General features: G+C 49.4%; 1 protein-coding gene across 1 annotated transcript in view; it reads left to right on the forward strand.

The window, feature by feature from the left end:
* Positions 1 to 11,378, forward strand: part of DNAJC7 (DnaJ heat shock protein family (Hsp40) member C7) — a 52,679-nt gene that overhangs the window by 21,374 nt on the left and 19,927 nt on the right. The window contains exons 2-5 of the mRNA XM_015418130.1: positions 3,235 to 3,323; positions 4,817 to 4,941; positions 5,044 to 5,157; positions 11,098 to 11,172. Coding sequence (XP_015273616.1) covers positions 3,235 to 3,323; positions 4,817 to 4,941; positions 5,044 to 5,157; positions 11,098 to 11,172 — 403 coding nt within the window. The remainder of the gene's footprint in view (positions 1 to 3,234; positions 3,324 to 4,816; positions 4,942 to 5,043; positions 5,158 to 11,097; positions 11,173 to 11,378) is intronic.

Below are 11,378 nucleotides of genomic sequence, written 5' to 3' on the forward strand. Positions count from 1 at the left end.
TTTTTAAAATATTGAAGTCCATGGTCTGTTAGTAGGACAGTAAAACGGAGTTCCCAGTAGACCTTCTGGGTGTTTCTTTGTACTTGGGAGAAATCCTTGATTTCATAATTGCTCTGCTGCCTTGTTTGGTGTCGTGGTTAAGTGCGCGGACTCGAATCTGGGAGAACCGGGTTTGATTCCCCACTCCTCCACTTGGCACCTGCTGGATGACCTTGGGCAAGCCGTAGTTCTGGTCAGAGCTGTCCTTGAAAAAGAGTAGTTTCTCTCAGAGCTCCCTCAGCCCCACCTACCTCACAGGGTGTCTGTTGTGGGGAGGGGAAAGGAAAGGAGTTTGTAAGCCGCTCTGAGACTCCTTTGGGTAGTGAAGGGCGGGGGATAAATCCAATCTCTTCTCCTCCTCAAAGCACATAGAAATGCAGTTGCGCAAAAGGCACATGGGTTGCATGAACAGAGGCTTTGGATTATGCCCCTAATTCGGTGTGGTCCCTTCCACCCTCCCCAACAACACAGCACTTGCCAGTGTGTTCCTTGGCATTTGCTAACTTGTGTCTTGGGGATAAAATCTAAATGGCCTGGAATTGAATATGGAGGAAAAGGAGCTTTGGGTTGCTGCCTGGCAGCTGCCTGGCCAAGAAACTGCTTGGTGTGCCACAGCCGTGTGCCCTTGCTTTGGCCAGACTGGCTTCTGTCTCTGGGCATGGCAGCCTTTCCCTGTGGCCACACAGGTGCGTGCCCTCCCTTTTCGGAAACTGGAACCCAGCAGCCTCTCTTTCCCAAAGAAAGTCACTCGCCTCCGCCTCCTCGGTACCAAAGACGGGCCCAGGAGGCATCACCTTCACATCTGCAGGGAGGGCCTGTTGGGAAGCAGCTGCCCGCCTTATGGGAGGCGGCTTGTCTTAGAGGTTAGCCCTGCCTTCACGGCAGCCGTTTAGGTGGTGGTCCCTGTTGCCCTTCCTCAAAATCCCAGCAGCACTTACAGGCCGAGGACCTCCTGCCCTGTGTAATGCTAACAGATGTTCCCATTCACTGCAGGACAGTATGTTTGGTTAAACAAGACGCAAACCGGAATTTGGAAGACCTGAATTAAATCAGTCATTTTCTTTCACCTCTTCTGGGGCAGAGGATAATCTAAATTGCCTGGATTTAAAACCAGTTATCCTGTGCCTTTTAGATGTCCTCTGTAACGTACCCCTCTCTGCAGAGCATTTTGCTTTTAAAAGCTGGGGCAGCTATTCATATCTTTTTCTTCGGGGACACAGTCATATAGGCCTAGAATAGCACAAGCGGAACTCCAGTCCGCAGAGGGGAAGAGAGCTAGCTGTGTCCCGTGCATTCAGCCCCTCTTCCCCCCTCCCCAAGGTGCATCTCGTGGATTTGTTCTAAGTACGTTTAAAAAGTAAAAGTGCACCAAAGACTCTCGATGTGCAGACAGACTGTAAAGAGTTCCGAGTCAACCAAGCTCAACAACGTTCCTTCAGACAGACTGTCAAGAGTCCCGAGTCAACCAAGCTCAACAACGTTCCTTTATTAAGGGTCAGTTTATTGAGAAAGGTACTCGTGTCATCGTTCGACACAATCTGTGTCAGGAATGAGGGGTTGGGCTCCAGTCCACAGAGGGTAAGAGAGCTAGCGACACATCGCCCTTCTCTGTGTCCCGTGCATTCAGCCCCTGGTTAGGCTCCAGTCTGCAGAGGGGAAGAGAGCTCTTCTCTGTGTCCCGTGCATTCAGCCCCTCTTCCCCCCTCCCAAGGTGCATCTCGTGGATTTGTTCTAAGCACGTTTAAAAAGTAAAAGTGCACCAAAGACTCTTGATGTGTAAACAGACTGTCAGAGTCCTGAGCATTGTTCCCTCTAAGCTGAGCTATTGTGAGCTAGCTCACAGTTTTTTAGCCTCCGGCTCACACATTGATGTCTTAGCGCAGGAAGGAGGGCTCCAGAGCAAACTGATTTATGCAGTAGCCAAATGGCTCACTCGCAACTTTAATGCCAGTCGCTCACAGAGTAGAATTTTTGCTCACGAGACTCCACAGCTTAGAGGGAGCATTGGTCCCGAGTCAACCAAGCTCAACAACATTCCTTTATTAAGGGTCAGTTTATTGAGAAAGGTACTCGGGTCATCGTTGGACACAATCTGTGTCAGGCATGAGGGGTTAGGCGGGAACCCAAACAGTTATACCCAGTTCATACAGGGCCCCCTGAGAGATATGAACCAATAAGCGAAAGCAAGCAAGTGCGCTCAGAAAAACGGCCCGCAGCTCCCAGCGGGAAGCAGCGGCACCACCGAACAAGTCTCCCAAGGCCACAAGAGAGATAACGGGAAGAAACCTGAAGGGCATTCCAGCAGGAGAGGGGGAAGCGGGGGGGGGAGGAGAACACAGCCCAAACCCATGGCGGCATTAGCCGACACAGACCCCTGTGTAACGTCTTACTATTCTTCAGCTGGGATGCAAATATTTGTGCCTGTCTTCCAAATTTGGAAAGAAGCCTTGGTGGGTTCCCCCCTCTCCCTTGATGCAGATCCTTCCAGCTATGTCCTGTAAACAGGCTGTATCCCAAGATTTCAAGATCTGTTCCCCTTTGGTAGGCCTGTGTTGGTAATTTCCTTGTGTATAAGCAGGCACAGTGAGATCCCCCAGACTGGTGCCAGGAGCCAAGAGAAACCCCAAGTAGTTCAGGTGTGTGAGATGTTCTGTCTCTCCAGGTGAAGGGCATGAGATCTGCAATGCCCAGTCAAGGGTAATGAACTAAAAATATGCCCCCGATTCATCAGTCCAGCTGACACGAAGAATGCCTTTTTCTTCGCCACTGTCCTTATCCATATGCACATGTATGTGAATTTAGTGGATCCAAATACATATGATTCATGGGCGAATAAGTTTTTAATGATCTAGCGACAACCCTCGAGTGACTGTTCCATGCCTTGGGAAGACGTCTGTTAGAAATGTAGACCACTTTCTTTGATTTTTGCATGATGTGATCGCAGATCGAAGGCTTGTCCAAATCTAATGTTCTCAGTTGGTTAACTGTGAACAGCTTCCTGACGTCTTAATGTTCTTTCACAGAAAGAGAAGGGTATACATTAAGGAAGCTACAGACATGCTCCCTGCATTGCGGGGGGGGGGGTCCCTTAGTCCTCTTCTGTAGCTTTGGTGATTGTACGATCACCGTCCCGTTGATTTCTCAGTCCTGGGTGCTGCTGCGTTCTGCAAGCTGTAACGTCTTGTTTTCTTTCAGGGAGGCAGAGTCCTTCAAGGAGCAAGGAAATGCCTTTTATGCCAAGAAAGACTACAACGAAGCATACAACTACTATACAAAAGCCATAGGTGAGAGGCAGGGGGAAGGGGGAGGTTGGTTGACATTGGTTGCATCTTTGTTTGGCCTTCCCTCATGGATTCTCAGGATTCACAGCTCTCCTTCTCTGTGTATCATCACGACAGCCCTGTGAGGTAGGTTAGGCTCAGAGTGTGTGATTGGCCCAAGGTCAGCCACCGTGGCAGAGCAGGGGTTTGATCTTCAATACCTTCAGGTGTAGTCCAGCACTAAATACTGCACTGCATTGGCTGCCCAGGAGAGCTTGCTTCTGTGGCTGGCTTGACCCACAGTGACAGGACCCTGAGGCTGTACCCTGGTGTTGGTCACAAAGGCCTTGTTTTGTCTTCACCCAAGCCTCATGTTTCTACTGTGGTCCACAACACATTCACACCAAAGCAGTGCAAGCAAGCGTGTGTATAAGCAACAAGGAGACCCAACCAGTGTTCCCTCTAAGCCGAGTTAGTGTGAGCTAGCTCATAGTTTTTTAGCCTCCAGCTCACACATTTTTGACTTAGCTCAGGAAGGAGGGCTCCAGAGCAAACCATTTTATGCAGTAGCCAAATCGCTCGCTCACGACTTTAATCCCAATCGCACACAAAGTAGAATTTTTGCTCACAGGACTCCACAGCTTAGAGGGCGCATTGGGTGGGGGTGCTCTGTTTTGCCTGTAGAAATGGTAAAACATGAATAGTTTAAAATCCCATACTCACTGTTAAAGGATGAGTCACATCGCAGCTCTCCAGGGATCGGGACTCCTGCTCCACGGGGCACGCGGAGGTTTTTGCTTCCCAGGCGCTGCGGACTTTCACGTATGTTGTTGATAGATATTCAGGCACATCATCGAAAGCATAGAATTTTTGCTCACAAGATTCCACAGCTTAGAGGGAGCACTGGACCCAACTGAACTGGACACGGAGACGCCTGTAATGCATGTGTATACAGCACCTTCCTCCCTTTCAGTCTTTGCTTGTAGCTTGCCTCTCTAAAGCAGGCCATTCTATTAATGTAATAGACTAATACACATATACACATATCTCTGTGTAACAAATTTAGAGTCCAGTGGCACCTTTAAGACCAACAAAGTTTTATTCTGGCTCTTAGCTCAGGAAGGACGGCTCCAGAGCAAACTAATTCATGCAGTAGCCAAATTGCTTGCTCACAACTTTAATGGCAGTAGCTCTCACAAAGTTGAATTTTTTGCTCACAAGACTCCACATCTTAGAAGGGAACACGGCTTGTACCCCGGCTCTTTCCCATGCAAGTGTGGTGTTGGATCACTGCCTTCCTGATTGGTAAGGGGGGCCAGCCTTGTGACCCATAGATCAAGTGATTGCTGAAGGACAGGACTGCAACAAGACAAAGCGGCCCTCTTACACTTCAGAACCTTCCAGGAAAGCATGCAAAATGTTGACCATGTTAACTTTTAAAAAAACGATAACAAGACTTTGTTGCCAGGAATGGAGGGCTTTTCAAGACTAACTGCTGTCCCGTTACATGTCTTCAGATGCGTGTCCCAGCAATGCCAGTTACTATGGAAACCGAGCAGCCACGCTGATGATGCTGGGCAAGTTCCGGGAGGCCCTCGGGGACGCCCAGCAGTCTATCAGGATGGACGATAGCTTTGTGAGGGTACGTGATCTCTGTGTGTCGCTCCCGCTGGTTCTAACCCCCATTTTCAGTACCTGCAGCAAAGGGTTTTCTCCCTCTCTCTCCTTCTCCTCGCCCCCTCAGGGACACCTTCGGGAAGGCAAGTGCCACCTCTGCCTGGGGAACGCCATGGCCGCCAGCCGCTGCTTCCAACGAGCTCTAGAACTAGATCACAAAAACGCACAAGCACTGCAAGAGGTAAGGTGGTAGAAGGCTTGGTTTGTCCGGGAAAACAGAGACAAGTCGTCCCGTCCATCCGTCCCCCCCCGACTGTGCTATGGCAGCAGTATAGAGTTAACGAGCACCTGTTTGACCATTATAGAGTGTTAAGGCCGTGGTCACATGGACCTCTTACCGCGCTAGTTTTCCCGCAGTTCTTCTATCCGCGACATTTTATATCGCTTGGAGGTGGTCAGACGGTCCCTCTGTCTTCTGCTTCACTCGCACGAAGTACTGATCACACAGCGCACCGTCCCCGTGGCGGCGCGGGGTTTTTAAAAAAACAAAACCTGCGCATGCACTTGTCTTCCCATGCGCATGGCCGAATTACGGCTTGAACAAGCAACATCGGCGTTACCAAACTGTCAATACACGAGATCGAAGACGTAAAGGAAAACGAGAAAGAAAACGGGGTTAAACATGCGCTTGGGCGTACATACAAATTAAAAAGACCAAAATAAAAGCTAGTGCCTGTTTGCACATGTGCATAACTTAAACCGGAAACACAAAAGGGGGGGGGGGGGAGGGCGGTCACGGCGGATTGCTGTCCAGATACCAAAACCGCGGATGCAAAGCGCGGGATAGCAAAAAAACACCTGTTCCAACGGGTGTCAGAAAACACGGATAAAAAGAGCGAAAACCGCGGGACTCAGCCCGCTTCGGTGCAGGAGGTAGGTTTGCCAATATGAACAGGAAACTTTAATGCACGAGGGATCAGCAGCGAAGCCTGCACTAAATGTCCGTGTGACCAGAGTGTAAGTGTGTCAACTTAGTTTATTAAAGATCTGTCGAGTTGCCTTTGAATGAGTCCGAGGTTCGTTTCAAATCCGGCAGCGGTCCGCCTGGGTTGGATCAATACAGCCTTTCTGCTAGTGAAAAAGGAAGGGAGATTACTTTGGCTGTGGGTATGCCGTGTTCCATCAGGTCGCTTCCAGCATGGCGACCCTGTGAATGAACGGCTTCCAAAATGCCCCATCGTTCACAGCCTTGCTCAGGTCTTGCAAACTGAAGGCTGGAGCTTCCTTGACCGAGTCAACCCATCTCATGTGGGGTCTTCCCCTTTCCCTGCTTTATTGTTTATTATTTATTTATTAAATTAAATTTCGAGACACCCCCCCACACCCCTGTAAACAGGGTCAGGGCAGTGTACAACAGTAAAAACACAACCATAATTGAAAATTCACAGTTAAAACAATAAAAAGACAGCAATTAATCTAAGTAGATGGTGCTGAGAAACTTCAAATTGTGTCACTATCTCGCCAGGGCGGGCAGGCAAGAAAGACAGGAGTGCCAGACAGGTGGAAAAACCATCGCTGTCCTCAACCAAATTCCTGGCGGAACAACTCCGCCTTACAGGCCCTGTGGAATTACATTAAGTCCCGCAGGGCACAAATGTTGTTTGGCGGAGTGTTCCACCAGGTTGGAGTCAGGGCCGAAAACCCCTTGGTTCTGGTCAAAGACAGCCGGATGTTTCTTGGGCCAGGGATCACCGGTAAGTTCTTGTCTGCAGAACGCAGTTGTCTTCGGGGGGTATACCAGGAGAGGTGGTTCCAAAGATACATGGGTCCCAGACCATTTAGGGCCTTAAAGGTTAATACCAGAACCTTGAACTTGGTCCGATACTCCACCTGGAGACAGTGCAGGTTGAATACATGCTGTGCACAGGGTTCCTTTGGCTGTGGGCCAGTTTGGTGTAGTGGTTAAGTGTGCGGACTCTAATCTGGGAGAACCGGGTTTGATTCCCCACTCCTCCACTTGCACCTGCTGATGTGACCTTGGGTCAGTCACAAGCTCTGGCACAGCTGTCCTTGAAAAAGAGCAGTTTGTGTCAGAGTTCTCTCAGCCCCACCCACCTCACAGGGTGTCTGTCCTCCTCCTCCTTCCTGTAGAAGAAGAAGAAAGATTGGATTTATACCCCACCCTTCGCTACCCGAAGGAGTCTCAGAACGGCTTACAAACTCCCTTTCCTTCCCCTCTTCACAACAGGCACCCTGTGGGGCTGAGAGAGCTCTGACAGAAACTGCTCTTTTTTCAAGAACAGTTCTAACAGGTCATCCAGCCAGGTGCAAGTGGAGGAGTGGGGAATCAAACCCAGTTCTCCCAGATTAGAGTCCGCGCACTTAACCACGACACCAAACTGTAAGGACCCACACAACCGCATTCTGGACCAGTTTGAGTTTCCGGGTCTTTTAAAGGTAGCCCTACATAGAGTGAGTTACAGTAGTCTAATCTGGAGGGGACCGTTGCGTGGATTACTGTGGCTAGGTCGGGGCAAGAGAGGTAGGGGGCCAATCGCCTAACCTGGCGTAGTTGGAAAAACGCCAGTCTGGGAACGTTTGTGATCGGGGCCTCCATTGGTAGGGAGGCATCCAGCATCACACCCAAGCTCTTGGCAGTTGGTGTTGGTATTTAGGGGCACACCGTCACGAGCTGGGAGCGGTCACCCCAAACTTGAATCCCTCCCCCCCCCCAACCACAGAACCTCTGTCTTGGTGGGATCCAGTGTCACCCAGCTCTTTTTTAACCACCCCACCACGGCCTCTCCCCCAGAGAGTGTTGCGCTCCGGCAAAAAAAATCTGGTGGCCCAAAGAGTGTCTGGCTGTCCTCAACCAGAGCCAGGGCCGTCTCTGTCCTGATTCTGAGCTGGCGGAACTCTCTGTCGACTGACATGCAGGCCCTGCGGGATCCGTTACAATTCGGCAGGGCCTGCTAGACAGAGATGTCCTCCTCTCTCCCTTCCTTCCCCTGATGATCAGGGTTAGAAAACCTGTGAATGGTGTTGCCTTCGGCTCCAGGATCTTCGTGTTGCAGAGCTCTTAATTTTAACCGTTTAAATCATTATGTATTTGCTTTTAACCTGTTGTACACTACCTGAGCCCACTTCACGGGGAGGACAGTATAAAAATCTAATTATTCTTCTTCTTCTTCATCGTCGTCGTCGTCTGATCCCTTTGCCAACTGGAAACCATTCTGTTTTCCGCATTCTGTCCTGACAATAGCATCTTATTCAGAGTATAGGTTGCCCTTCAAAACAATATGATGTTGTGTCACGCTCATTTCTTTTAAAACCAGCCGTAGCTTTCGCGATGCTAATTTTCTTCTGAAATTCTCTCATGTGTTCCAGTAACCAATGTAAATTTGCAATATGTTCTCTAGGCCGTCTTGTTTTCTGAATCCAGCTTGAACATCGGGCATTCCTCATTCCATATATGGCAACAGTCTTTGTCGTAAGATTTTGAGCATCACTTTGCTTGTATGAGAAATTAAAGCCACGGTCTGAAAGTTGCTGTAGTCCTGGATGTCTCCCTTTTCAGAATTGGAATGTGGGCCATTTCTAAAACGCAGGTTCTTCCATTTCACATTCACTTGAACTCTGCAATCCAAATCTGTTCTCTACGTGGTCTTTAAACTCTTCAGGAATGTTGTTTAGTTTATATTTCGGCACTACAAACGTTTTGGTGTTTTTCTTCGGCTTTATTCTGATTTTCAGTTCCCGGCTGCTGCCACAAGCTGTTCCTGCTCTCATTTTGGTAGTGAGAACAGAGTTTCTCCATATTTTGCTTCCAATTATATAATCTGTTTGATTTCTATTTTGGCCATCTGGTGATGTCCACGTATACAGTTGTCAGTTCCGTTGCCTGAAACGTATGTTCTCAACGAACAAATTGCTGCCTACACGGAACTCTGTGAGTCGCTCTCATTCAGTGCTCCTAGCCTAAATTTTGCAACAGTATTTGATTCTACTTTTGTTTGCTACTTTTGCATTCCAATCAGGTATGATTTTCATCGTGCCTTGTTTGTTTGATCAGTTTCTTCCCAGACGCTTGCAGACAAGTTTTCAGGGTTTTTTTCCCCTCTTCAGCATCTGTAGCCGGGGCATAAACGTGAGGGACTTCTTTTAATAGGCTTTCCATGAAGTCTGATATCGTTTGGTCAATGTTTGCATTATGACCCCGGATTGCTTGTCCTGCCTCTCACCTCAGCGTCAGAGCAACTCCATTTCTTCCTCGTAGTTTTCTGACTGAAAACGTCCTTAATCCAGTCCACTTTAGTTCTCTTACTCCTAGGGTTGCAATGTTTAAACATTCCATTTCTCGTTTTACGATTTTGAGTTACTTTGATTCATACTTCTGAACATTTCATGTTTCCGTAATACGTGTCGAAGAGCTTTGGACTTTGCTTGTGCATCCCCTCGCATCAACCACGGAACGTCCTCTTGGCTTTAGTTCAACTACATCATTAAGAATAGCGCTACTTGTCCTCTGCTCCTCCCCAGTAGCTAAATGACCGCCCTCCGACTTGGGGGTCCTGTCTTCTAGCACTATTACCTTCTTTCGTTTTGGGTCGTCCCATTGTAGGGTTTTCGAGGTATGAGATGGTCAGAAGTGGCTTACCGCTGTCTTCTTCTGCGTGGCGCTAACCAGGGTGAGCCAAGGTGTCACTGCCATTATCTACGATAGATCCCCCCGCCAGTGCCACCTCCCACGACTGCTGCTGCCCAGGGGATGACGGGATGTTTCCCAGAACCTTCTGTATTCCATTGATTGTCCCCCAAAACCACAGCGCTTGCAGACCATTCCTAGATCTACAGTGTTCTTAGATGGCAAGAAGGGGGGTTGGCATGGAGAGACTCCAAGTCACAGTTGATGATTGACTGCTGCCGCCCAGTAGCTGCCCTTCCACGATTCCTCCACTCCCACCCCCATTGGAACTGTCCGTTCTCTTCTGCTGATCCGGCCGATGATTCCCGAAGGGAGTAGATGCATCTTGGTCTGGTGACTCAGCTTTGACCATTCTGCCTTGAGTTGACTCCGCGTAGGAGTTTAGACTCTTGACAGAGAGCGGCATTAGCGGTATCCCTCTCAGCTTCACTGACCCACTCAGACCCCACCACCTTCACGCCAAGGTGTGCGTACGCATCCGAGAGGCAACCATAACAAAGGTCTGTGTGAGGATTGATGGGACCTGGATTTACAAGCGCCACGTGGAATGGTGGGAGATTAGGTGAGATTGGTTGAAAATGCTGGTCAGGTCCAACCCAGAAGGTTTATGCTGTCCCGTCCATGGCAGTGCAGAGAGAAGTAACACAGCAGGGTTTCCCTGCTTGCGCCTAATTGGTGAGTGTGAGAGAGGGGTGGGGGCAGTGTTCCCTCTAAGCTGAGTTAGTGTGAGCTAGCTCACAGGTTTTTTCCGCCTCCGGCTTACACATTTTTGCCTTCGCTCAGGAAGGATGGCTCCAGAGCAAACTAATTTATGCAGCAGCCAAATTGCTCGCTCACAACTTTAATCCCAGTTGCTCACAAAGTAGAATTTTTGCTCACAGGACTCCAAAGCTTAGAGGGAGCATTGTTCCCTCTAAGCTGTGGAGTCTTGTGAGCAAAAATTCTACTTTGTGAGCTACTGGCATTAAAACTGTGAGCGAGCGATTTGGCTACTGCATAAACTACTTTGCTCTGGAGCCATCCTCCCTGAGCCAAGACAAAAATGTGTAAGCTGGAGGCCAAACAACTGTGAGCTAGCTCACACTAACTCAGCTTAGAGGGAACACTGGTGGGGGTGCTCTGTTTTGTTTGTAGAAATGGTAAAACATGAATGGTTTAAAATCCCGTACTCACTGTTAAAGGATGAGTCACATCTCCACGGGGCACGCGAAGGCTTTTACTTCCCAGGTGCTGCGGACTTTCACGTATGTTGTTGATAGATATTCAGGCACATCATCAAATGCATGAAGCTGGAACCGGATTCCTAAAGTAAACAACCCTCTGAGACAGGCAGGAGCCGGTGCCTCTGGAATCCGCTCATGGGTTTCAAGGTGTGCCAAAAAGCAACAGCTGGGCTGGACACGGAGGGCCAGGGCGAGGCTGCTGTGAACTCCCTGGCAGGATGGGAACTGACGGTGTTCCGGTCTTCCCTTTCAGCTGAACAATGCCAGGACCGTCCTGGAATACGAGAAGATTGCAGAAGCGGACTTTGAGAAGCGAGATTTCCGGAAGGTGCGTATGAAGCTGTTTTGCTTTGCACATCGGTATATAGTCCGTCCCCACCTGGTATCATCTACTGACTGGCTGTGATTCCCCAAGAACTCATGCAGAGGTCTCTTCGCAGCTCTGCCACCCGGCATCCTTTTAACGGGAGGTGGTGGGGAATAAGCATATGCCCTGCTCCTCCTGGGCTGAGACTCCCCCCCCCCCCCCCGCCG

The sequence above is a fragment of the Gekko japonicus genome, unplaced genomic scaffold, assembly GCF_001447785.1.
Source record: "Gekko japonicus isolate JY-2015 unplaced genomic scaffold, Gekko_japonicus_V1.1 scaffold1666, whole genome shotgun sequence".
Taxonomy (NCBI): Eukaryota; Metazoa; Chordata; class Lepidosauria; order Squamata; family Gekkonidae; genus Gekko; species Gekko japonicus.